The 26,870-nt window shown below is 56.1% G+C and overlaps 1 protein-coding gene across 1 annotated transcript in view; it reads left to right on the top strand.

Moving 5' to 3' along the window:
• The window catches only part of CCDC88C (coiled-coil and HOOK domain protein 88C), a 124,202-nt gene that overhangs the window by 65,120 nt on the left and 32,212 nt on the right, over positions 1-26,870 (top strand). Inside the window, exons 7-18 of the mRNA XM_036097516.2 lie at positions 1,426-1,566; positions 1,852-2,036; positions 2,715-2,796; positions 3,388-3,546; positions 11,535-11,681; positions 12,201-12,345; positions 15,711-15,895; positions 19,755-19,892; positions 20,929-21,999; positions 24,223-24,350; positions 25,414-25,555; positions 26,384-26,572. Of these exons, the coding sequence (XP_035953409.2) occupies positions 1,426-1,566; positions 1,852-2,036; positions 2,715-2,796; positions 3,388-3,546; positions 11,535-11,681; positions 12,201-12,345; positions 15,711-15,895; positions 19,755-19,892; positions 20,929-21,999; positions 24,223-24,350; positions 25,414-25,555; positions 26,384-26,572 (2,712 nt within the window). The remainder of the gene's footprint in view (positions 1-1,425; positions 1,567-1,851; positions 2,037-2,714; positions 2,797-3,387; positions 3,547-11,534; positions 11,682-12,200; positions 12,346-15,710; positions 15,896-19,754; positions 19,893-20,928; positions 22,000-24,222; positions 24,351-25,413; positions 25,556-26,383; positions 26,573-26,870) is intronic.

Here is a 26,870-nt window from a genome sequence, read left to right as displayed (position 1 = left end):
GCGATGTGGCCAGAAAGGAGTCCTGCATGCCTCTCATGTGGTGACTGGTGGTGGGGGCTGGGCTTCACCATTAGCTGGGTGCTTCTTAAATGTTCGGGTGTGCAGAACTAGGGGAGGACGGGCACCAGCCTTTAATTAAAAGCTCCTTGGGGGACTGACATGCTCCTGGGGTTGAGCCCCTGCGCCCCCTCCACAGAGGCCTTTCTCCAGCCTTGGTTTGGGGGCAGGCCTAGCACCGAGCCTCCGCTCCGAGTCCTGAGTGCGCCCTGAACCACGGGATGAGATTTCTCGTGATCCTTTGTGATCAGCTGAATCTCAGTGTTTCCTTTGTAAGGTGGGGACAGGTAAGAAAGGGGTTGTCTTTGAGACACTAAAGGGCCCTATCTTTTGTTTTTGTTTAACTGTTTTCTGTCTCCATGTACTGCTCTGAAAAATTTAAGAACTTTTTTTGGTGTGCCTCACTGAGTGGATAGCCGTGGTTTCTTTTTATTTTCCCTGGTTGAAGCCTGAGTCCACGAATACTTCTCTTCCCAAAACTGAGACATCAGATACTCAAAATAGATCTTCTGCCCCCTTGGTAGGTCTGGAGGGGGAGGTGGCGAGAAGGTCAGGCTGGCAGAAGCCATAGAGAGGCTGCCCAGAACAGACATAGCTGGGGACCTCCGCTCACACCTGACGGAAAGGGGAAACCAGATGATCTTACGTGACCTGTGGGGATGAGATACAGGCTTACCTGAAGGTCGTTTTAGATTATGACCTATTTCCCCCCAAAATAAAATTGTCGGGCACCTGGGTGGCTCAGTCGTTAAGCGTCTGCCTTCGGCTCAGGTCATGATCCCAGGGTCCTGGGATCGAGTCCCACATCGGGCTCCCTGCTTGGCAGGAAGCCTGCTTCTCCCTCTCCCACTCCCCCTGCTTGTGTTCCTGTTCTCACTATCTCTCTCTGTGTCAAATAAATAAATAAAATCTTTAAAAAAACAAAAAAAACAAAATAAAATTGTCAAGTACCCAGCATTCTGACGTAAGAGTTTGATTTAACATTTGCCGTATTCACGTTTGATTTGAAGTAATAACACAGGGTCCCTCTCCTCCCCCTCAGAGCCCCTGAGGCGTCCCTTCCTTGTGTTGGAAGTTGACGGTGCTCCAGGAACAGTATCTGAGGACTGTTTAGGGAAAGACTATATTGTAGGAGCGCTTTCTGGCATTCAAGCAAAACCCAGGTCCTCTTAAAGGTGGTGTTGAAAGCGGGAGGGGTTTGTTGAAGGGAGCTTGCACCTGCTTACGCAGCGGCCTTCTGACGGCAGAGGATTTGTCGGTGAAGGGTTGATGGTGTCGGCGGAGTGAGTCGGCCAGGACCCCACCTCGCCTAACCAGGGGGTGGATGCTCCCGGCCGGCCTCTGCAGTGCCTACCTGTGTGCCCACAGGTGACCCACAACCAGGAGAACGTGTTCGACCTGCAGTGGCTGGAGCTCCCCGACGTGGCCCCAGAGGAGCTGGAGGCCCTCTCGAGGAACATGGTGTTTCATCTCAGGAGGCTCATCGATGAGCGAGACGAGTGCACGGAGGTGCGTCACCTGACACCCGCGGGAGAAGGTCCTAGAAATGCTGAGCTCTTGTCGGGGGCGGGGGGGGCTCCTCCAGTCACACGCTCCTGGTCGTCCCACTGGATATTTCGTCTCTTCTTAAAAACTCGCACCCCCTTTCTCCTGCCTCCCTCCCTCGTGGTTTCTCGCTCCCAGCCAGCCTCCTCTCTCACTTTCTCCTTGTCTTCCGACAAATGTGGCCGTGTGCGCTGTGCGGGGTGCGCTGGTGAGACGGCTGCTTTCCCTCCTCTCTCCGCCCCGCCGCAGCTGATCGTGGACCTGACCCAGGAGCGGGACTACCTGCAAGCACAGCACCCGCCCAGCCCGCTCAAGTCCTCCAGCGCCGAGTCCACCCCCAGCCCCACCAGCAGCCTCTCCAGCGAGGACAAGCAGCACCTGGCCGTGGAGCTGGCCGACACCAAGGCCAGGCTGCGCCGCGTCAGGCAGGAGCTGTGAGTCTCCGGTGACCCTGGGCTGCCTTTCTGTGGTGTGGGCGTGTCTGTCGCGTGGTCTACTTCTGCGCCGTGCAGCTGACAGGAGCGCTCTGACGTGGGCCCCGGCGTCAGCGGGCTCAGCTCCGAGTGGGGTGGCTGTTTGCATGTGGACTGGTTGCCTCCCTGTCTGGGCTCCTGCCAGTCTGGGTTACCGATTGTCTACGGAAGTAGCCTCCTGTCCACACAAGTCCAGCTGGGGGCAGGAACGGTCACACACGGGGATGTTTTCTTGGCTGGAGGGAGGATGCAGTTCACCCCATCGGGTGAACCTGCTGTCCCATCTTTCCTACAGCAGGTGAATATCACTTCACCCCATCTCGGGAGCTGCCCGCCTCCCCCTCGCTGCCTGCCTGGCTATGGGGAATGCGTCTTTGGCCAGAGCCTCCTTACCTGGCCCACACCCTCAGAGGGAAATCCAGCAGAGTCTGGTGGGTGGGGTTTGAGAGCAGGCTTTAAAAAGTTAAAAATGGGAAAAGCATTTGAGTAGAAACCTTTTTGCAGGCTCCATCTGCAGACTGCCCTCCTCACTCCCAGAAGTGTCCCCTTCCCTCTCCCTGCTCTGGTCTCATGAGGTGGGGGGCTGGGGGAGTGTTAACTGAGGAGGCCTCACTATGGTCCCTCCAAATTGCCCCCCAGGGAGGAGAAGACAGAACAGCTTGTGGACACCAGGCACGAGGTGGATCAGCTGGTGCTGGAGCTGCAGAAAGTCAAGCAGGAGGTGAGCGGGAGGGCCTGTGCGTGTGTCCAGGAGGAGCGGGTGCTGGTGGCTGGGACTCCCCGGTAACTGTGGCCTGGAGGCTTGGGAATGCAGCATCAGGAGCTTCCAGCAAAGGCCTGTTTCTGTCCGGCCCAAAGCAGCACTGCCTGAGAGCCACTTGTCTTAAGAACTGCTTTGGGGGGGGGAAGGCGCCTGGGTGGCTCAGTCGTTAAGCGTCTGCCTTCGGCTCAGGTCATGATCCCAGGGTCCTGGGATCGAGCCCCACATCGGGCTCCCTGCACCGCGGGGAAGCCTGCTTCTCCCTCTCCTACTCCCCCTGCTTGTGTTCCCTCTCTCGCTGTGTCTCTCTCTGTCAAATAAATAAATAAAAAATCTTAAAAAAAAAAAAAAAACTGCTTTGGGGGGTGACCCTGTGTCTTCGTGACAGTGTATGGGGACCCCCCCCACACACACACACAGACCTGCCCAGCCACCAGAACCTGGCTTCTCCTGGGACGTCCTTGAAACATTACACGGCAGGCACTTGGCTCCCTCTTCCCTCCAAGGAGGGATGCCCTAACCTGGGTTCCCCTGCCTTTTCCCACCTTCCAGAACATCCAGCTGGCGGCTGATGCCCGCTCTGCTCGCGCCTATCGAGATGAGCTGGATTCCCTGAGGGAGAAGGCCAACCGCGTGGACAGGCTGGAGATGGAACTGGTGCGCTGCAAGGAGAAGCTGCACGACGTGGACTTCTATAAGGCCCGCATGGAGGTGAGCCTGCGCCTTCCAGACGCACCTGCGGGGTTTGGGGAAAAGGGAGCCGTAGGATCTCCACAGCGATGCTTTCCCCGTACCTCAGCCTGTCTGCGCTGCCCCAGAAGGCCCCTCTGTGCTCCTTGCCTGGCTGGAGGTGTCAGAGGGGTGAGGGAGGGGAGAGAACATGGTTCTGTAATGAAGAGCTCTGATTTCTTTTAGGATTTTTCCTTCTCCTGCTTCATACCACAGTGATGACCTTCTACGCAAGGATGATTTTTCTTCTTCTTGCTGTTTTCTCTGGTTAACTCTTGCCAGGACTCCGTTTCTTCATCCTTAAAATAGAGATAGTCCTACCACTTCATGAGTTTTTTTCAGATGAAAGAGGCAGAATTCCTGGCACTTGGGCTGGTCCCATTATAAGCCCTCAGTCGTGGAACCCACTCGGATCCTGAGGTTCTGGGTGGATGGCAGCGGGTGGGGAGGGCATCAGGGCTAACGGGGGACTGGAGACCAAGACCCAGGTGGGGTCACTGATACTTCAGCCCCTCACCCATCAGCCGCAGGTTCTGGGACCCTCTTTTCCAAGGATTCGGGGATTTTACCCCCATCACCAATCCCACGGGGTCTGGAAGTAGTTGTCATGAGCTGGTAAAATCAGGATGTCAGCACAAACCAAATGGGCTTGTTTGGTAAGAAATAACCCCAGTTGCCACTCAGGAGGCTTTTGAGGGGACTGAACACAGGTCTGGAGAGCATGGTGGCCCTCTCCCAGCCGTGCTGCTGGCAGGCACGCTTGGGGAAGGCTGTGTGGCTGAAGACGCGGACCTGCTCTCCTGCTGCAGCCAGGCCCTGCCTCTGGGCCATGGGAGGAGGGTGGGGGAGACCGTGGGGCAGGCCCTGTTTGTTACCCCAGGAGTGTCTGTTCCCTGAGGAATGTGACACCCTACCTCCTGCGGAGAAGGCGCCTTTGGTGCTGCGGCCTTGGCCTGAGCCAGAGGTGGGGGTGGGACTCCAGCTCTGGCTTTGTCCTGGAAACGGTCCGCTGGCCATGCTGAATTTGAAAGGCATAAATCCCCGGCACAGACAGGTTCTGGGATGTGGGCACACACTGGGGCCTCTCATCACTTACTAGAAATGCCACAGTTGGGAGAAGGAGAGACAGTCTTGCACGTTTGCCCAGACTGCTGCCCTAGCATCCCCTCCTGCACATTGGGGGGACCTTACGCAGTCCCCAGATGGGATCAGAGGCGGAGTGTGGTTCCCACCTCTCACCCCGACTCTGTCCCGTGGAGTGGGTGGCTGTCAGGATCCAGTCTCTGATCTCTGTGTTCACGCCTGGCCCTGTCCAAGCAGCCTTGCACGGTCCTCCGGACACAGCCCGTTAGCGCCTGTGGGCGCCCAGGCTGCACCAACAGCGAGGGATCCAGACACAAGATGATGCATGCCCTGCTTCATGGAGCTCCCAGACTTTCGGGGTTTCTCCTGGGACCCCCGGGGCCTCAGATTTCTCCAGTTCTCATATTTCTTGCCTCTCTGTAGTAACTGGAACATTTTTCACATTGATGAATGTCCTAGTGAAGAGTTATGGTGAGATTGGTAATGCCTTAAATTTTGCTTTAGTTTTTATTAACCACAAGAGAAATAGTGTGTGTCTGCGTGAGATTTTACTTGGGGGGCAGGCAGTGGCTTTGCAGCCCAGGCTGGCTGATGCAGTGGGACTGGTCCGTGGAGTCCAGGGCACTGTAGAGAGGATGGGTCTTGCTGTGCTCTGATGCCCATGATTACAGGGGTCAGCGGATGGGAGTACTTGGGCACTCATTTCCCCCCGGCCAGCCGCCTACCAGAGCACTCAGGTAGGTATGTGTTGGGAGTTAACCTGGAATGCAGCTCAGAGACCTCAAAACATGTTGCTTTGGGTTGAGAGCCAGCGGTATTTGGGGCCTGCAGGGATTGAGGTGGGCCACCTGCCCTGGAATGCGGGGGGGCCCAGGCCTGGACCACTCAGTCCCCCTAGGGCTGCGTGTCAAGGGACAGCGCCGCCTTGATGCACAGGTTTATTCGATGGGCCCATGTTTGTGTTTCAGTAAACAAGGTTGCCCAGGTTTATATGGAAAGTCAGATTTTCCAGAGTGTGCTAATACCCATTTCCAAGGGATTCACCGTAGGATTCCTGAATAATTTCTAAGTAATTAGAAGCACTCAATGACATACAGAAATGTGTCTGTGAATTGAGATTGACCTGCATGTGATAAAACCTGAGATTATAAAAGAGCCAAACATGATGTGTACACATCCAAAAACCAGAGACAAACTGGACAGAGAGCTGGGTAGATGGGTGGATGTGTGACAAAGCAAATAGAGCAAAACACTAATTACAGAATCTAGGTGGTATGTGCATGACGTTCAGAATACTTACTCCAACTTTTCAGTGTACTTTAAAATTTCCATAACGAAATACGGGGAGGGGGGTGGAAAGTGAAAAGCTAGCAGTGGGCGTTAACTCTTTTGAATAAGCTGATATGTGATTAACATCAACTTAATAATGAAATAAAGTATTAATCAGTTTAAAGCTATGAAACCGCTGCATGTGAGTGTTAGATCTCTATTTCTCAAGATGTGGTCTGTATCTACCTGTGTCCATGTCTATTCAGGAGGCCAGTTCAAAATGCAGATTCCTGGGCACCACCGTAGATCCTGGGAGTGGACCCCCAGGAATGTGCATTCTGTGGGCTCTCTCTCTTCTGCACTGCCAGGCATGAGGCCCCCAGTTGTAGATGGACGGGATATTTTTCTCCTTCCTGCTGGCTTTTCTCTGCCAGATGTGGGGTGGGCAGGGCTGATGGCAGGTCTGTGGGTGGAGCTTGGCCAGAGGCTTCCTGTGTGCACCTTGAGCCCCTGAGGGCAGGGACTGGGTCTTAACTCGACTGCATGCCCGGGGCCTGGCACTCACTAGGTGCTTCTTAATCGCCCCACAAGTCGGGTAAAGTGCCATTGCTCAGCAATAGAAAGACAGCCTGGGGAGGACAGGAAGAATCAAGAGCCTTTGTCCTCTCCCGAATGGAGTGGTGGTAGGTGTGAACGGGCAGGAGGGCAGCGAGAGGAGCATGATGGTTTCGTTCGTGCCAGCTCATGAATACCTACCCTGTAGGGGACCCAGTTCTAGACACAGGGCATGGCAGATGGCCCAGGTGCCCTCCCCGAGAGCCTGGCCAGTGTCACTGCTGAGAAGCACAGTAACGCATATCACGGGGGCAGCGTGTGTTAGTGCCACATGGGAGGAAACGATAAAAGGCTTTGGAGTTCAGGGCGAGGGCAAGGTTAATTTTGGTTTGAAAAATGTGGACCACAAGTTTCCATGTTTTGGTGTTAAGCTTCTGGCAGCTCTTCTGTGGCTCCTAGTCTGGTTTACTTAAGGGTTCACGCGGCGTGGGCATCCGTACATACAGCAGGAAGCACGGGTGGGTGCACCGGTGGTCCTTGACTTCCCTTTGCAAGCAATGTGCAAGCAGGCATCCCACCTCACTGCTGCCATCGGGCCGTGTGGGAGGACGATGGAGGCAGAGAGGCTGCCTGGAGGTTCCTCTTGTCCCGTGTTTTGTTTCTGGCTGAAATTCCCAGCAGCACAGGCCTTGCTGCCGTCTGCGTCCTACGCAGTGTCAAGGTAAGATGGGCCTTGTCCTCACTCCTCTGAGATTTATGGCTTTCTAGGCGGTGCTGGCTCCAAAGTAAACATAGTCTGAGAGGTGGAGACCGAGCAGGGCACAGTCCTAATTGCCACACCCCTTGCTGGGTGTTGGGTGAGGCTTGCCCCCATCTGTAAAACGGGGTGCCTGGCGTTGTGCGTGGTATAAGGGTGTGTTTCCAGTGAGCTTATCCTAGCGAGACATGGGAGCCGATCGTGCAGCGAGGGGTGGGATGGGTTGTTGGCAAGGCAGTTGGGAGCTAGGTTCATGATCAGTCCACCCTGCCCCCCGCCCGGCCCCAGGGGCTTCCCATCCTCCAGAGCGTGTTTCCCCACCTGCCAGCATGTCTCCCCGCTGCTGCCCAAAGGCAGGTTGAAGAATGAGGGCCTCTGCCCACCTTCTCTGTCATTGCTCATTGACCCCAGGGCCTGCACACAAGATGCCGTCCATAAGCATCTGAACTGGCTGTTCAGCCTCCATCTGTCCTCTTTCACATCCCTCTGTCCTGCCACCACAATGACCCCTTCTAAGAGTTCCTCGGGCACCTTTGCATTGCTCTTGGGATAAAATCCACACTCTGCCCCTTGTCCAGCACTCCTCCACTTCTGGTCCCCCATGGGACTCTCTGCTCTGGCCATACTGAGTCCCCTTGAGGTCCCCCAGTGCCCCCCTGAGGCCTCCTGGGCCCAGCCCATCTCCCCCAGCAGGGCCAGATGAGGAGGGGGTAGGCCAAGCTCTGCGGGCCGCATCCCGGGGCCTTCTGAAGCTTCACATTTCCTGTAGGCCCCTTGCACACGCCCAGCGGTGTTCATCCTATGTGGCTGGGATGATGTGTGTTCCTATGTCCCACCCACACCGGGAGCTCCTGGAAGCCCGGGTCTGTGCCTCACTGATCTGGAGCTTGAGTCGAGCATGTTGTATAGCTTGGGGATGGCCAAACTCCAGTCCATCCAAAGGTGAAATCCGGCCCCCCATCCATTCTTGTAAGCATAAAGTTTTATTGGAACATTGCCGCATCCATCCATGCACGTGTTTTCTGTGGCTGCTTTTGATAACACCTGCAGAGTTGAGGAGTTGTGACAGAAACTGATGACCTGAAAAGCCAAAAATACGGAGCTGTGTTCTGGCCCAGGGTGGTGCACAGCAAGGTTTTTAGATGAGCAGTAAGAACTGTATTTATGGAGCGTGCCAGGAACGGCTAAGCTCCAGCCACATCATCACACATAAACCTCATGATGGCCCACAAGCTTTAGCGGCCGCTGCAGGTTCCCCTCCTTTGTTCCAGATGAGAAAGCCGAGGATTCATTCATACCTCGTGCAGCTTGCCCTGTCAGTAAGGAGGCGGACCTGGCATTGAAATGTGTCTGTCTGCCTGCAGGGCCTCAGCCTTGAAGAGGAAGGAAATAAGGGAGGGGGGCTCACAGAGACTAAGGGGGTGCAGGGGAGAGGTGAAATGGGATTCGGGGAGGAGGGGTGACAGTGGAAGGGCAGAGGGGGGCCCCGCCTCCAGCAGTCCACATGGGAAATCGGACATCCGTGCCGTAAGCGGGGAATGTTCGTACTCAGGGAACGGAGTGAGAACCTTGGAGCCTTGATGTTCTTTCCACCTGTGACTTTGTGTTTCTTTGTGTAATTTAATGGGCTGGCTTTCGGTCGCTCTAGATGCCTGAGAGATGCACTGGGGACTGCGGTCTGAGCACGGTGGGGAGGAACCGGTTGTGTCTTCGATTCCACATTCCCCCAGCCCACTCTGCCACCACCGCCTCTGATGTTTGGTGCTCGTTGGGGGTCAAGGCGACCCCATGGAAATAAGCCAACCTGCTCACTGGGCCTCAGGCGCCGTGCACGCAGTACTTCACGGGCATTATTGCATCTGATTCTGTATCAGCCCCGTCGGGGTGCCTGTCATAGAAAGGGAGGGATCCCCGGTGGAGGGACGTGCACTTGCTTCACGTCCGCCAGCTAACAGCGAGTTGGCAGGCCTGGGAACTGGAGCCTATCAGCCCACATCCCCAGTCACTGCTCCCGGTCACTGGGCCAGATTAGCAGTGGCTGCTCTCGAGCCCCTGGGGGACCAGCCGTCAGGCCTGGCCTGTGACTGCCTAAATGTGGCCCCTCAGCTGTTCGCAGGGCTGGGTCAGGCCTTTAAATAGCGTCCCGGTTCAGTCGAGGTCAGGTCTGCAGGGGGGCGGGGTGGCTTCGGGCAGCTGCCCAGGGATGAGGAATAAGGATTCTCAGGCCTCCGGGGCTGAGCCCGTGGCTTGCTGTAGGAGCTTGGGCACAACTTCGTGCGGATCTGGTTTCTCGCTTCTGAGCTAGTGGGGTGTACAAGGCAAGCTGAGGTATTTCTGTGGCCTTGTATATGGTGGAGGTTGAGGTGGAGGCCAGAAGATGGAGCTGTATTTGAATAGTAGTTAGAATCATCATGTTCCATGCTGTATTTCACTCCGGGGCACCCTTATTCATCCCTGCCTGTTGGAAGTCACTGAGTCCTTCAGGACCCATGTCACATGCCCTCTAACTGCTCCCCCCCCATGGCATGATCAGCCAACAGGTGTTATTGAACACATCTCTGAGGCCCACAAGAGCAGAAATGGAACAGCCCTACCCTGAGGAATTTATGGTCTGGGGGAGAAGGGCAGGCCATGTTCCCTCACGGTGTGTCCCGGGCACTCTGGGAGCCCAAGTACCTGGCTCAGCAGGAAGGACAGAGTGAATTTGCAAGCCTTTCTCAGAGGGGGCAACTGAGGCTGGGTTTTGCAGGCTGATTAGGAGTTGGTTGTGGGGCTGAAGGGACAGCCTGTGCTGCAGGAGCTGAGGGCCTGGCAGTGAGGTGATAGTGGGGAGAGCTGGTGGGTGGGCCTTCTGGAACTCAGGGTGTGAACAGTGGGGGCAGCGGCCAGAGAGGGAGGGCCAAGGCTTCTTATGCTTGAAACCCACCTGTGTTCTCTGGCTCACCTCATTATTGCTGGTCGGGGCCTCTCCCCCATGAGCCCGTTGAGGATGGGTTGCAGGCAGCCAAGGGCAGTGGAGAGAACACAAGTCTGGAGCTCTCGGGCCAGAATTCAAGTCCCAGCTTCGCCCCTCGCCAGCTTTGTGACTTTGGGCTCATTTCTTAATTTACCCAAGTAAGCCTCTTCATCTGTAGGAAGGGACTGTCCCTGCCTCCCTCTTGGGGCTGTTGGGACGAGTGAGGGAGGTAGGGGCAGGGCCAGCCGCACAGTGGACAGGGTCTCTGAGAGAGAGAGGGCACCTAGGTAATCCTGAGTCTTAAACCCTTCACAGCCACCAGCCTTTGATCAGAACCGTGACCACTGACCAGAAGGCACGTGGTTTCCCCTCTACCGAGAATCTTTGATGCAGGGAAAATGAACATGCAGTGGGTGGGGGGGGGGCAAGCCTTTGAAAACTGCCACCAGGAAAAGTAGGCACATCCCCACATGTATGTGTTTGCACACTGTGAAGGCATTTGGGGACATTCAGTCCCCCCAACATACTGAATGGTGCTGGAAGGGCTCTGGGGAGAGGAGAGATCAAGAAGCCCCATAACTGGGGTGGGGAGGGGAGGAGAAATGGGGTGAATGAGCTGAACCCCGCCTGGTGCAGGTGTAAGTGTCCAGCGGCCCCTCATGCATGAAGGGGCTCTGCGAGGAAATGGCCACCACGTTCCACACCTGGCACGTGCCTAACACTCAGGGTGCGTGGTATGTAGTTGTGGGGTTCCCATTTGTTTGTGACTTAAGTCTCAGAGACTCCCCCTTTCCAGGAAGCTGCTGAGAACCGTTGCTCATCCAAGAGTACGTACGTAAAATGTTCTGGGTATGGAACGAAAGCTGATCTCAATAGCTCCTTTCTCCCAGGACCCTGATCACGAAATACGTGTTGAATCTGGAGGACTAGAATCAGCTCTCGAGCCTGGGACCGTTTCTCAGCCCCACCTCTTCCTGCTTAAGGAAACGGGGCTCGGCAAGGTCCCGTGTCTGTCGGCAGTGGCCGTTTGTCTGCCAAGATGAGGTTATAAATGCCAAGCGCCTTCCTACCACGGGCGGCATGAAGTAGACACCGAGGAAGTGTCCGCTGGAGGAGACACTGAATTCAGACATCTTCCTGATGCGTGGATTTTCTCTTTCAGTAGATGAACGCCTGTCTGGCCTGGCGTAGTGGGAGAGGTGAAGGTGCTGAGAGGTGGGGCCCTGCCCCCCCACCGCCACCCCCCAGTGCAGCGGCCTCACCCCTGCAGCGTGTGTTTGGGGCCTCGAGGCCTTGTCGTGAACCAGGTGCCTTCATCTGATGGTTCTCGCGTGTGTCTTTGCGGAGCAGGAGCTGAGGGAAGACAACATCATCTTAATCGAGACCAAGGCCATGCTGGAGGAGCAGCTGACCGCGGCCCGGGCCCGGGGCGATAAGGTTCACGAGCTGGAGAAAGAGAACCTGCAGCTGAAGTCCAAGCTCCACGACCTGGAACTGGTACCGCCGGCTTCTGTCACCACATCCCACACAGATTGGGGCGCTTTCAGGTGGCCCGGGGGGCCGTGGAGGGGGCAGCAGTTGACTGCTCACGCCTTCCTGTAAAGATGGATGTACGGGTGTGTGTGTTGCAAGAAGGGTCTCGGCTGGCCTTCGCGGTGTGTGGGCTGAGCTGTGATTCGTGAGCCTCTTCAGGGCGAGTTGGGCCCGCTCAAGGGCCACAAAGCCGCCCGTCCTCACGGTACTTGCTTTAAAGCCCTGCTTTGTCTAGACAGCATTCAGTTAGAGACCTCAGGGCTCTGTTCGTCACCTAGGTCACCAGGGCAGGGTATCTTTCAGTGGCTGTAACTCTCACAGCTGGCTGCGGGGTTGCAGACATTTCCTTGCAGCTGTGGGGTTTGTTTTTTTTTCTTTTTTTTTTTTTGGCAGTGAGCAGGTGTATGGAGTCCCTTCGTCCTGGGGGAAGGAGGGCAGGTGCCTGGGGGTTGGGGCCTCACTCCTTCCCTCTTTCTGCACCAGGACCGGGACACAGACAAGAAGCGAATTGAGGAGCTGCTAGAGGAAAATATGGTGCTCGAGATAGCCCAGAAGCAGAGCATGAACGAGTCCGCCCACCTTGGCTGGGAACTGGAGCAGCTATCCAAGAACGCAGAGCTGTCCGATGGTGGGTAGTGCCCGGTCTCTCCTGCCAGCCTGGCTGCAGCTCCTTCCTCAGCCGGGGAGCTGAACACTCGGCTCAGAATCTTCCATGTCTGTCTGTCCTTCCTCCCCAAGTAAATAGGAGTTCTTCAAGTGCCATTTGGAACGGTTTCATTACAGTTCTCCCCAAGGAGAACATGAGGTGTCTGGCAGGCTCAGTGTCGGGACATGAGAAGCAAATTAAGTGTTGCCCCAGCTTTCTCATTTCCCATATGGACCGTCCTAGGAGCTTCCAGATTACAGCATGCTGACCCCCAGAGGACATCTTAGGCCTATCTGTGGATGGTTGAAAGCTCTGGATGGCAGGTGACATCCCCAGTGGTCATTAATCTCCACTGTAGATGTATCCCGGGCATCATTTCCTCTGTTCATTTGCATAATTGGGCAAGATGGATGCAGTCTGTTTTCTGTCTCTCTGGGTGGGGATTGCTAAGTGGCAGCTCCTCGCTGGACCCGGGCCTCTTCCTCTCCCCACCGTGCTTGCACGGCCGCCACTGCCCAGCACCCCAGACGAGGTGTTGGCCCGGGGAAGGTGGGTGCGGCCGGAGTCAGCCCTGCAGCAGGAAGCTCCAGCACTGGGCAAACAATAAGCCAGTTCCTTTGTTCAAAAATAGTACTCATGCACCTGATAGTGCGAGTTAATGTTTACTTAGAACTTTACAGAGCGTTGGTAGGGCATTCGGCTGGTTTAGGGGTGGCTTATTCGATTCTAATAAACATCCCTAAGCATCATGGAAAGGTTGCTGAGAGCATCTGGGTATTTCTCGTCTTCGGGCTGCGAACCTAAAATCAGTTGAGTAAACTATTAATCTGTGTGAGAAGTTAGTTCCATCCGTGCTTTGGTGCCCCGGTGCTGTGGGGGGAGGGGGTCACACGGATCCCCTCCTCTGGGAGTTGAGGTCCACTGGGGAGGACCGCTGCCCCCTGGTGGAGCAGAGAAGTGGTGCGGGCTGCCTAGGACAGTCTCAGACCAAACACAAGTGTTCTGGTGAGAGACCAGGGAGGCTGATGGGGTCGGAAGCCTCACCGACTCAGACTAAGTATGTTTGTGAGCCCTTTCAGGTCAAGGATGACGGTTTATTCTTGGTGGTCCCAACTCCTAGTGCTTAGCTGGGGGCTAATGGGTGTTGGTTTGAATGGCGGCATAATGGGAACAAAGCCAGGATGTACTTGTGCGTGTGTGGTGTGGTGGCTTCTCGAGTCAGAGCTAGTTGGCTAGATGACCTCCTTTAAACCTCAGTTTCCTTACCTGCAAAATGGGGGTAATGAAGCCGCCTCACAGGATTGCCGTGAGTTTCCAGTGACAGGAGGCGCGAAGCCTTACACTGTACCTGGCCCACAGGCACTCCGTAAAGGGCACCTTTCCTCTTGTCGGATCAGAACCCATCCCCCCCACGCACATACGCATATGCACACGCACATGCACACACATGCACCCCTTTCCCACGCCTCCCGATGGCTGGGGCTGCTAATGAGCATAGCACTCGGTGACAAGCCATTGGTTTTGTTTTGTTGTGTTTTTCTGATAAGCTGTTGGGTCCTCATCATGGTCTCTGAGGCACTGCCTTTCACTGAAGAGGAAATGAGGCTTGTAATCAGTTCCATTGTTTAACTCGTGGAACCTTCACATTGATGCTGTGAGCACAGAGCTTCAGTTTGGGACGATGACAAAGTCTGGAGGTGGATGGCGGGGATGGTTGTAGGACAGTGAGAATGTATTTAATGCCACAGAGCTGTACGCTGAGGATGATTAAAATGGTAAATTTTATGTTCTGTGTATTTGACCACAGTTTAGAAATGTGATTTTTCCCATCGATGCTGCAGGGGTTCTGTCTGAGTGGTCACAGGTTCTGAGTCACTGGGGCCTCTGGTCAGGCTCGTTGCATTTGTAGCGCGGTCGAAGCCGAGCCCTCCATGCATGTGTGTCGGCGCTGGGATGGTCAGCCCTGTGCACGCTCCATCCACCTCCTCTGCTGCATGCCTGTTGTTGCTTGGGCTCTACAGGACACCCTGGCTTGCTGGGTCTGTCCTGCTGTCCTCGCTGGATGAGGAGAACTTAAAGACGGATACAGATGCCTTCTGGTTCTTATGAACAGACAGAGGATTTGAACGCACACGTTTTGTGTCCAGCTTGATGTGGTTGCTAGGAAAGCCATCCCTCTATGTACCTCCAGCCCTTGGCGTGATGATAAGAAGCAGGTGGGGGAGGCTGTGTTAGCAACCACAGTGTGGTAAGGCTCCCAGAGCTGAGCCGGTGGTACCACTCATGGGACAGATGAGGACGGGACAACCCTGATCTCTTCTTTCCTTTTTTTTTTTCTTTTAAGATTTTTTTTATTTATTTGAGAGAGAGAGAAAGCATAAGCAGGGGGGAGGGGCAGAGAGAGAGGGAGAAGCAGACTCCGCGCTGAGCAAGGAGCCCAACGAGGGGCTCGATCCCAGGACTCTGGGGTCATGACCTGAGCTGAAGGCAGACGCTTAACCGACTGAGCCACCCAGGCGCCCCGGCCACCCCTCCACAGTCCCTTCTTTCAAGGGCTTTCACATACATTCCTTTTTCCTTTCCAAAAAAGCCCCCCCCCCCCCGAGTTACCTAATGTCATTCACCTGCTTGTGGCAGGAGGGGGCCAAGAACTCCAGTTCGTAACTCTTGGTTCTGTGCCCCCTTCTTCATTTGTATTTGAGCTACTTCAAAGCAGAGTAGATAATCTTTTTTAGGTCTTTAACTCACATTTCCATCTCACTTAGAATTTTAAACCAGTTTACACATACCATCTCGTTTTTTTCCAATACAGTTGTGGAATTACAAAGTCCCTGTCCGAAGGATGGCACGTACTGGGCATACGTACCCACACGGCCACCTTACCATTCATGGCAGACATAACTAGTCGATTACCGTGCCCCTCCTGCTGAGCCTCCCAGAGCTGGCACAGAAATGTTACCGATTTGCCATCTCTTTTGGTCTCTACAGTCCTTGAGCTGCCCAGTCAGGTTAGCAGCTTGGTAAAAAACGGTTCCCATCCGTCAGTCTGTAACTTTTGCATTGCCTTCTTCACCATGGCCTGCTCTCTTCTTAAGCTCTGGGTTGCTCCCCTGATAGACCCAGCTGAGCCAGCAGAAGGACTGTAACTGGCTAAGAGGGACTCTCAGGTGTTGACCACGACAGCACCACATGAACTGGGGATGAGGCACCCAGCTAACCCCTGGGAGCCCCTCTCGGGCCCCTCAAATGTAGGGTATGGGGGCTGATGGCCTCATTTCAGGGCTGGGGGTAGAGAGTGGAAGCAGAGGCTCCTGGAACCTGGCCTCTGACCCGACTTTGTGCTTCAGCCTCCAGGAAGTCGTTTGTGTTTGAGCTGAACGAATGTGCCTCCAGCCGCATCCTGAAGCTAGAGAAGGAGAACCAAAGCCTCCAGAGCACCATCCAGGGGCTGCGGGATGCGTCGCTGGCCTTGGAGGAGAACAGCCTGAAGTGCGGGGAGCTGGAGAAGGAGAACCACCAGCTCAGCAAGAAGGTAACCCCAGCCAGGTGTGGGTGACCTTCCCCCCCAGCCCTTGTCTGTAATATACGGCCGGGCAGAGCATTTAGGTGTCAGCGAGCGTGCGCAGCCTGGGAGAAATGCAGAATCCCGTGCAGCCGCAGTTAATTATAATAGAGGGACGGGAGAATCGTTGACGAGTTAAGAGGCGGTGAGGCTCCTCCCTGTACCACTGCTTTGAGGCTGTGACCCACGTGTGACTTGACCTCTGTGTGCCTTGTTGTCTTTATCTGTGAAAGGGGGTTAACGGGGGTTGTAAGGATGATACGAGTTACTGTAGGTCAAGGGTCTGGCACGGAGTAAATGCACTATTAGAAAGCATAGGATGGGGCGCGGGGGTGAGGGAGCAGTGATGTAAGTCACACGTGTGTGTGCCTGTGTACAGGACACTGGTGGACGGTTTTAGGGCATTGCTGGTGGTAAAACCAGGTCAGAGCTCACTTCTTTCTCTTGGTTTGTGGGATGAGGAAGAGATGGCTGAGTTGTATTTGCCTTTCAGAACAACTGCTGGGTCTTCGATTTAGCGCAGTAGAACCCAGACCTCCGGGAGGACAGACAGAGGCTTGCAAACCGTCTCTGCCCTGTGATGGCGAGGACCCCCGTTCGTACAGGGGATGCGGCCTCAGGTGCACGAGGGGGCCGTCGAGAGCTAGGGATTGTTGCCACGTGTGGGTCCCGGGGCTTCGGGACACCGCACCCACACCGGACGGCACAGTTGCACCATGGGCTCTGAACACACCAGCCGCCGGACCCCACCTGAGGGAGAGGGCAGGAGCGCTCTTGCTTGCCGAGCACCACGCAGGACAGACGCTCAGGTGTCCAGCTGTCCGTCCCACCCCAGGTGCCACCGGCATCACGTACTGAGGCTGCGTTGGCGGGGGAGGAGCTCGGGCTGCAGGCCAGAGACTGGGTTCCCCTGGTCCTGGCTCTGCGGGCACTTCCTGTCGGGGTGAGGCTCAGGGCGGGGGGGACGGTCTCTCTAGTCCCCTCCAGGGGCCTCTCCGGCTCCGTCACTCACCGTCCTCGCGCCTCAGAAGCATTGTGTGCCCTGCAGCGTGGCAGGTGCCAGGTAGTTTGTTGTCTCCCGGAGGACAATGGAAAGCTCCCCCTCTCGAGTCCTGGCTCCTCCTGAGCAGCAAGTGGGAGGCACCTAGATGGTTTGGGGTTTCAGATTCACAGGGGCCTAGCACAGGAAACGTCTTTATAAATGGCAGTCTGGCCTCAACCAAGATAAAAAAAAAAAAAAAGTGACCTTTAGAGAGATGAGAACATTCAACTCCACAGGTCCTCACGATCTGCCATAGAAAGCGGCCGTGTAATCTCGCTGGCCCAGCTCCCAGCCGGCCTCAGAGGTGACCACTCACACTTTCCCCTGCCCTCGGGGTCCGCCCTGGCCCCTCCTCTGCAGACAGGACTGGCAGTGGGTGCTGCCTGCCCAGCATTACTCCTGAGCCCCCGTCTCTCAGCGCCCCCACCCCTCGCTTCCTCTCTGCATCAGTTCTCCAGGGGGACACCCGCCCTCCCTTGCCACAGCCCCCCCTGCCACAGGCATGGGGCACAGCATTCCTGGTCAAAGGGAGGTGCCACTGTTCCCAGACCGGAGCCATCCTGTGTCTGGAGCCAGGAGCCCTGGGAAGAAGGTCCTCCCGCCTCTCCTCCTGGTCCTGCTCAGCCTGCCCAGGGCCTGGCTGGATCTGTTCTGACCCGGCACGGGTGGTTATACTTTCTCCTCCACAGCCTGGCACACAATGCTGGAGGGATGAGCCGCTCAGCTCACCCTGAATTTCCTTTCCCCAGCCTTGGTCACCTCACTCTGCTCTTCTCTCTGCGGGGTGTGTCTCAGCCACCAGCTGCCGTTTCTTGGTCAGTAGGTGAACCACCAACCCAGCAGAAGCCCACAGGGGACACGGCTTTCACACTGACTTTCATAGAGCAAGGGTGGGCACAGCCTTGGGACAAGTCCTCACACCATAGCCACTCTAGGAGGTGTCGGCCAGGGAGGGACAGGGGCCAGCCGGGACACAGTGACCTGGAGGCCCAGACTCCCTGGTGCCAGCCTGGCTCTCCAACCATCCCGAGTATAGCCCAGGCTGCAAGCTTGCTTAGATTTGCAATGTCTGTGGGAACCATCGTTCCTCAAAGTTAATATCTTCCCTCTAAGTTATGGAACTTCTGTGGACCTTAGAGAAACTGCCTCCCACTCGTGACTGTAACTTTGTGTTGATATCATGAGAGTTCATGCCTTGAGCCAAGAGGTAAAGAATCCTTATGTTCAGAGGAAGGAGGGCAACCCTTTGGGGGTGCATGCAGCCCCAGGGCTGAGAGGAAGGTCCCTGGCACCCACGTACTCTGGGAGCCCACAGCCTGAGCCAGGTGCTTAAGGAAGGACAGAAAGCCCTCTCTGGGCTAGCAGGCTGGCAGCCGGCTCACAGCTGAGCCCCATGAGCTCCCCCAGGGTCGCTGCGGTCCCTCGGGGATGGGTAAGAATCGGGGCTCCAGTTCCATGGCAGAAAGAACCAGAAAGGGAGAGAGATGACGGTGAGCATCCAGCAGTGATAGGTGGGATGTGGGGAAATCATGTCTTCAGACTGGAAGCCTTTCTCTGGGAGAGAAGGGACAGAGGGGTAAAAGATTAACAGTGAGGTCAGGGGGTGAGCTAGGAAGGCAGGGGGTGCACACCACAGGCCCCCCGACTGTGCACCAGAGCAGGGCTGGGGTGGCCCACTAGCGTGTGTCCTACCTCTGCTTTGTGCTTACTGTAAGGCCTTGGGCGAATCACTTAGCTCCTCTGGCCCAGAGTCGCCCTCCGTGCGATGATCAGTAATAACCACCAGCTCGCTCTCAGGGAGGTCAGTGACGCTGGCGCACCCGACGCCTGCCAGGTGTGTGAGGAGCGCTCCGTGCTGATGGAAGCTCATGAAGATGGACACTGCTGGCCCCATGTCAGAGAAACTTGTGGTCCTGTTGCTAGTGGCAAGGGACCAGACTCTGAACTTTTGTCCCTCTGACACCAGTCACTGCCCTTTTCCCAACTGCTGTCCACAGGGATAAGGAGTTCAGTGTTGGCAGGAAGGGGCAGTAGCCCCCTTGAAGCCCTCGCGCTGCAAACAGCAACATGGGCACTGCACCCACCACGCTCTGGGCATCGGGCACAATAAAGTGTGAGAAGCCCTGAGCTAGGTAGTTCATGTTTAGGAAGCCTGGGTGCTGGTGGGGCCCAGCAGGAGAGCTTGGTGCTCGGGAGGGGTTTGGGTGGTCGACCAGGCAAGATGGAACATGGTCTGGCCTGCGGCAGGCAAATGGGCAGGTGGGGGGGTGGGGGCACAGGTAGACAGGACAGGACGTGGTGACGAACTTACTTGGAGGGTGCAAGAGGAAGGAGAGATGCATCAGAAGGCCGCTCCGAGCAGCTGGGTGAACAGGACCATCACCAACCAAGGTGGCAGTCGTGGAGGAGAGGGTAGGGAGGTGGGTGAGTGGGAGGTCCCCTCAGGGCATCCAACGGTGGTGGCTGGTGGCCCCTGGAGCGTGTGGTCCGACCCTCGTGTGGGTGGACAAGGCCTGAGACGGAAGCGAGGGACCTGGAGGAGGTTGAGAACATGGCAGTGAGGATGAGGAGGGCTTGGTGCCCAGGACCTTCCCCTCCTCCCTGAGCTGGAAGTGCAAGGTGTGGGCTAAGGACTGAGGTCACTACGGAACGCCATCCAGATATTTTTTCCTCGAGAAGAGACCTAGTAAAGTATTCTGTGAAGCTGACAGGTTTTTGGTTGATCTTAAAGTGCAGTTCACCTTGTGAAGCTGACTTTTGCACGGGCTGGGTCTCTGGGCTCTACAGATTGAGAAGTTACAGACTCAGCTGGAGAGAGAGAAGCAGAGCAACCAGGACCTGGAGACCCTCAGTGAGGAGCTGATCAAAGAGAAGGAACAGCTGCAGAGTGACATGGAGAACCTGAAGGCTGACAGAGCCAGGCAGGTAGGTGCCTCCAGAACGAACGAATGCTCCCGCCTGCAAGAGGGAGCGTCCAGGATTATGGCCATTTCCTGGTACTGGATGAATGATACGTGAGTTACTGCTTGCCCAGCTTAGCTGCACCTCAAACCAGCAGTTCTCAACCGACCGTGGAGGAACAGGGGGTCAGATTTAGCCTCCCAGGGGACATCGGTAGGCCTGGTTTTGATTGTTGTAATTTGGAAGAGGAGGAGAGAGAAGGTGCTCATGGCATGTGGGTAGAGGTCAGAACTGCTACCAGATGTCCTGCACTGCGCAGGACAGCCCCGCAGGACAAGGAACTGATCCAGCTGCAAATGTCCACTGTGTCCTAGCAGAGAGCCCTGGCCAGCCTCCGTGCTTTATTTAGCTCACACTACGAGAAGTCCCAGGGTGGGCCGCTCAGTGCTGGTGCAGTGGCTCAGGGATGCCGGCCAGAAGGCAAGCCTATCTCTTCCTGCTCTGCCGCCCCCAAGCTGCAGGCAGGAAGAAGGTCATGATGCCCAGGGAGAGCGTCCTGTGGGGTGCCAGGCATGTAGGAGTCACGGAGCTGACACTTGCCCTGAGCCCTGAGGATGAGGAGTACCCAGGGATGCTGAAGGTCGGTGGGGCGGGCGGCGCGAGGAGGGGAGGATGGTGAGTGTTCAAGGCAGAGGGAAGATCACCTGCAGTGTCTGCTGGGGGAGAGTGGTGTAAGGGGAGGCCACAGGTGGACGGGCCCAGGTCGTGGGGGTCCTGCCGGCCAGGGTGAAAAGTACCTGGGAAATCTCTTCCGTTCTTCTGTCTCCGAGGGAGAGCTGGGGCTTATGTTTCTGAATCACTCTGGCTGCTGTGGGTGTGTTTTGGCTTGAACTAAGGCATGAGTGCCCTTTACCTGGTATCCATACTGGGCCCCTGGGAAGCAGTGGGACGGCTCTGGGCGCTCTCTCAGGGGCCTACACGTTCATCTTCCAGTTTGGATCCAGATCACTGGACGACATCCATGCAGCCGCCATGTCGTGCCCATTCTGTTTCTCTGCAGATCAAGGATCTTGAGCAAGAGAAGGATCATCTCAACCAGGCCGTGTGGTCTCTGCGGGAGAGGTCACAGGTCAACAGCGAGGCCCGCGCGAAGGACATCGAGAAGGAGAACAAAGCCCTCCACCAGACGGTGACGGAGACCAGCAGCAGACTGAGCAAGCTGGAATTCGAGAAGCAGCAGTTGCACAAGGACTTCGAGCAGGTGAAGGAGAAGGTGGAGCGGGTCGAGGAGCTGGAGAAGGAGCTGCACCGGCTGGAGAAAGAGAACGAGAAACTGGCCCAGAAGGTGGCCTCCCTGAACACCGCCACCGAGAAGGTGGACGCCCTGGAGTGCGAGAGTCGGGGCCTGGCGCTGGAGAACCGGAAGCTGAGGAAGTCGCTGGACACCCTGCAGAACGTGTCGGTGCAGCTCGAGGGTCTGGAGCGGGACAACAAGCAGCTGGACGAGGAGAACCTGGAGCTGCGCCGGATGGTGGAGACCATGCGCTTCACTGGCGCCAAGATGGCGCAGATCGAGCGGGAGAATGAGGAGCTCGAGCGGGAAAAGGAGGAGCTGAGGAAAAACGTGGAGCTGCTGAAGGCCCTGAGCAAGAAGTCCGAGCGCCTGGAGCTCAGCTACCAGGGCGTGAGCGCCGAGAACCTGCGGCTGCAGCAGACGCTGGAGGGCAGCAACCAGAAGGCCCAGGCCCTGGAACAGGAGCTCAGGGAGCTGGAGGCCGAGAACCAGGCCCTGCAGCGCGACCTGGAGGCCCTCCGGCTCGCCAACAAGCAGCTGGAGAGGTCGGAGAAGGACAGGAAGGCCCTGGAGCAGGAGGTGGCCCAGCTGGAGAAGGACAAGAAGCTGCTGGAGAAGGAGGCCAAGCGGCTGTGGCAGCAGGTGGAGCTCAAGGACGCGGTCTTGGACGACAGTACCGCCAAGCTGTCCGCCGCCGAGAAGGAGAGCCGCGCCCTGGACAAGGAGCTGGCCCGCTGCAGGGACGCGGCCAGCAAGCTGAAGGAGCTGGAGAGGGACAACAGGGACCTCACCAAGCAAGTCACCATGCATACGCGGACGCTCACTACCCTGCGAGAGGTGAGTGGCTGTGGTGGGGCCCCCACGGTGAGGGGCTTGGGGGGGCATGGTTGGTGCCTGGACCCCAAGTCGCACGGGCGTGCTGGGTGGTGCGCCTCCCAAACAGAAGCGGGCCTGTGCGTGTCCTCCCTGATTCTGCACAGGATGGTGTCTGCAGGGATGAAGAACGAAGGGCACATCCCCTGTTACAGTCTCCCCGCCCAGAGATAACCACCACTCACAGTGTGGCTCGTTTTGTCCCATCACTTCCCGTGTGCTTTTGTATATATACACGCTTGGCATCCTGCTTTCCTGCATCCTAACCTCTTCTGCTTTTTTATTTACTATACCTTTTCTTATTATAGCAAGTAAGTTTTAAGCCATGGATTTCTAATGGCTGCGAGGTATTAATCCAATAGATCCTGTAGATTTACTGCAATTACTTTTTGGACATTTAGGTGGTTTTCCAGTTTTTTTCATTATTTTAAATAACACCGGACATCCTTGCACATACATCTCTCTCTTTTCAGGTTGTATTTCTAGAAGTGAAACTATAGGATCTAAGGGCATGAACATTTTACTTTATTTTTTGAAGATTTTTTATTTTTTATTTGACAGAGAGTACAAGCACGGGGAGCGGCAGGCAGAGGGAGAGGGAGAAGCAGGCTTCCTGTGGAGCAGGGAGCCCGATGTGGGGCTCGATCCCAGGACCCCAGGATCACGACCCGAGCCGAAGGCTGACGCTTAACCGTCTGAGCCACCCAGGCACCCCGGGCGTGAACATTTTAAAGTTTCTTGCTAAGTGTATGTCCTACTTTTCCCCCCAATATTTATGGCATGGGTCATCTGAGCATTCCTTCAGTATTTGGGGGGGCAGGGGGGTGGGGGGAGCAGGGAATAAACTGCTTTCAAAACTAACTTGAACATCTGAATGGCCCAGCACGGCAGTCAGGTCCCGCGCATGTAGGAGCCCAGCGTGGCTGTTCACGGGCAGCCGTAAATGCAGTGAGTCAGGCTCCTGGCTTCTGCCACCCTGTGGCTCGGCCGTCCCATGGCAGCATGTGGGTGAGGGAGAGCGTGAGTGAGAGGGACCACAGTGCCCTGTGCAGAACGCGGTCACTCAGCCGCATCTAGCTGCAGGTGAGCCGGGGAAATGTGCATTAGCTGTGTGCCAGGGAGGAAAAGGGAAGAGATTTGGTGACCACACAGCCGTCTCCGTGTCCTAAAAGGCGTACAGACGATGGTGCAGGCAGATCCGTGTGCTGTCGGGGGGAGACCCAAACCAGGAGTACCACCCCTAGTCCCTGTCTCTGTGAGCTTCACATCGGTTACGCCGTGGTCACAGACAACCCCAGAATCGTAGCGGCTCCTCACACCCGTGGCTGACTTCTCACTCACGAGAGTCCAGTGACTCCCCGGGACCCTGCCGTCTGTGCTGTGATTCCGCAGTTCCCACCGCCCCAGCACGGGGCCTGGCCAGTCGCCGTGGCAGGAGAGAGACAGCCGGGAGGTCACACGCGGGCTCCTCTGTGCTGCAGCCCGAAGTGGCCCACGGCACGTCCGCCTGCGGCTCACTGGCCAGAACCGCCCACCAACTGCAGGGGGGCTGGGAAATGGGGGGGGCCGGCGGAATGTTTGGCGAGCCCCACTCTGTCACACTGCCACGGCAGGCCTGAGGATTTGGTGGGGGGTCGGCTCGTGTGCCGATAGCTGTGGCCCTAGGCAGAGCACGGTACCTGCCTGGAGAGCTCCTGAGACGCGTGGGAGGAAGGTGGGCCTCCAGGAGGTGACCCACCTGAGGGAGAGCACCCGCTTGTGCAAAGCGAACCAGAACCAGGGCTTAAAGTAACATCTTTCTCCTTGTACTTCTTGCAGGGAATTCGCTACAGAAAAAAGTATTTCATTACATTATTCCACAGAAAAGGCAATCCTGTCCGAATCCAGGCCTCCTACTCAAAGGCCAACAGACAGGGTGTTGCAGACACACGTCCTGGACACGTTGCCATGTAGTCTGGTCACCTTCGGTGCCGGGAGGCTGGGAACGTGTGTCTCTTCCCTGACCTTTGGAAGACATCCCTGGGGTTCACATGTCCCCGTTGAACTGCCTGCTCAGCCCTCAGGACACCTGAGTCAGCTATGACCCGGGAAGGCAGCTGCTCAGCCTTCAGAAGGGCCTGTGCCAGGCCCTCCCTGCTGGGCTCCCGTCCCACCCGTCCTCTCCCTGTCCTCTCCCTGTCCTGGCAGGAGCTGGTGCAGGAGAAACTCAAGAGCCAGCAGCTGAGCAGCGAGCTGGACAAACTGAGCCAGCGGCTGGAGAAGGCTGGCCTCCACAAGGAGCTGCTGCTGCAGGATGAGAGCGGCCATGGCGACACGTGAGCACCTCCCTGCTGGGGTCTGTGGGCTCTCACAGCGCATACCCGTGGCCACGCGCTGCACGCCCCCAGCTCCAGAGCTCAGTTCGCTCTGTGCAGCTCGGGGCTGCTTGTCACGTGGTCTCTGGAAAGGGCTGGTGTCCTTTATGGGATGGGGCTTCTTCCTGGAGATCCCCAGGGAGGAGGGAAAGGAGACTCTCTTGTGCAGTGGAAAGGCTTCTGAATTGTTTTAAAATAGATTTTTTAGAGCCAGTTTTAAGTTCAAAGCAAAATTAAGGGGAAGGTACAGAGAGTTCCTGAATGCCCTCCACCCCCCGCCCCAGGCATAGCCTCCCCCGTATCAGATTCTCCCACCAGAGCGGTGCACGTGTTGCACTCGATGTGCCCCCACCGACCCACCGTCGCCCCGAGCCCACAGTTGACAGTAGAGCTCACTCCTGATGCTGCACATCCGTGTGTGATGACCTGTATCTACTTACAGGATCCTACAGGCTAGTTTCACTGCCCTACGCATCCTCTGCGCGCCACCTGCCCATTCGTTTCTCTCCCCCGCCCCAAAAATTTAACTGTTGTGATCTCTGCCTGCAATTCTTTCCAAAATGATCTCATTTTTCAAGGAAATCCAATATCGTGGACTTCTGCTGGACTTGTAACTGACAAGATCCACATGATGGATGACGTGACACCCAGTCAGTGTGGCAGAAAGGCCACGCAGACTGACCACTTACCTAGCTCGCAGTGCGATCTTGGGCAAATTGCTTAACCTTTCTGAGACTCGGTTTTCCCATCTGTGAAATGGCCACGATAGTCCCTCCCTAAGACTATGCCTATAAAACTGCAGCAGTCATGTTTCATTTGAAGGTGTCATGGGTGTGTGTCTGTGGGGAGCCCTGGGGAGGGTTCTGGTGATGGGTTGTGGCTCGTACGGTTCTTCCTGGGCCAAATGCTACAGAATTACAAAGGAAGCTGGCTCATTGGGGGAGACAGGTGTTGGAAGCTGGGAGATTGGGAGCTTGCGGGCAGAAGAGACAGATAAATAGTACTGTATATTTGTATTTTTCAGAAAATTCAATATTTCGGAGGGCAGAAATGAGTCAGCGTTAAAAACAACATTAGCCATGAAAGAAGAAAAGATTGTGTTCTTAGAAGCACAGATGGAAGAGAAAACCAGCCTGAACCACCAGTTACAGAATGAACTCCAGGTGGTAAGACGTGACCCCTTTTGGGGCCAACTGTGAGTCCCAGCTGTTGAGGTCCCTGCCTCACCTTCTCCAGCCCCTCACCTGGGTAGCAGAGGGGCCGTTGGATGCCCGTTTCCTGGAGCAGATGTGCTGACCCACGGGGTTCTGACGGGCGCTACCATCAGAATCCTACGCACCGGGGCCGGACGGAACCAGAGTGAATCAGAGGTCTGGGGGCAGAGGAGGCCACATCCAGAGCTGCGTTGAGTCTGATAGGCAGGATCTGGGACACTGATGAGAGCCCGTGTGAGATTGTGAGCATCAGGACCAAGCAGAGGCCTAGAGTCTCGTGGGCACCCTCAGATGGGACAGGCATGGGTACCTAGGGGCTCGGTCAGGATGTCTGCTCCTGGCACATACATGCTTTCCAGCTCTTCTTTTTGAAGCCTTGGCACATTTCTTGGCTGTGTGATTGAATAAGGAAATCTAGAGAAAAGCAGTTCTCGAGCTGGAAGGGTCTTTATAACATCCCCTGGTCTGTATTCCCCAGGCTCGCTTCCATTTTATGGAGTGGGCAGCTGAGGCTCAGGGAAGCGAGAAGATTTGCCAGGGTCATGTGGCTAAAGTTGGGACTGAGGCAGATTTCTGGAAGGATGGGGAAGCACAGGATGGGTTGTGTGCATTCCTTATAGAGCAAAAGCCGGGTGTCGGGCTTATCCCTAGTGCCAGGTGAGGGTTTAGGGATGCTGAGGAATCGAGTTTGCTGCGGGGCTGTCCTCTAGCTGTGAACATGGAGCTCTGAGCCGGCTACTTCCTGCCCCAAGTCTGCTTTCTTGTTCCCACACCCCGCAGCTGAAGACAGAGTGTGAGATCCTCAGGCAGAACCGGGAGGAAGGGAAGCACTTACAGAACTCTTTCAAGCACCCTGTGGAGACTTTGGTCACTGGTTATGAGGGGAAGGAGTCCTGGGGGCCCAGCCACAAGGAGGCCACCATGGAGCTGCTCCGAGTGAAGGACCGGGCCATCGAGCTGGAGCGGAATGTGAGTAGGCTGCCCCTGCTGCCTTCGCTCAGAGAGAGGGAGAGAGCAAGCCAGTGTGCCCTATTGATTGTCCCATTGATAGGCCACCATTCGTGTAAAGGACCCAGGATGTCAGAATCTGCTGAGATTTATCCAGATCTAGTTGAATACTTTTTTTTTTTTTTAAAGATTTTGTTTATTTATTTGACATAGAGCACAAACAGGCGGAGAGGCAGAGGGAGAAGCAGGCTCCCTGATGAGCAAGGAGCCCGATGCCGGACTGGATCCCAGGACCCCGGCATCATGACCTGAACTGAAG

Source organism: Halichoerus grypus, chromosome 8, assembly GCF_964656455.1.
Source record: "Halichoerus grypus chromosome 8, mHalGry1.hap1.1, whole genome shotgun sequence".
Classification (NCBI taxonomy): Eukaryota; Metazoa; Chordata; class Mammalia; order Carnivora; family Phocidae; genus Halichoerus; species Halichoerus grypus.
This window is presented reverse-complemented; position numbering and strand designations above follow the sequence as displayed.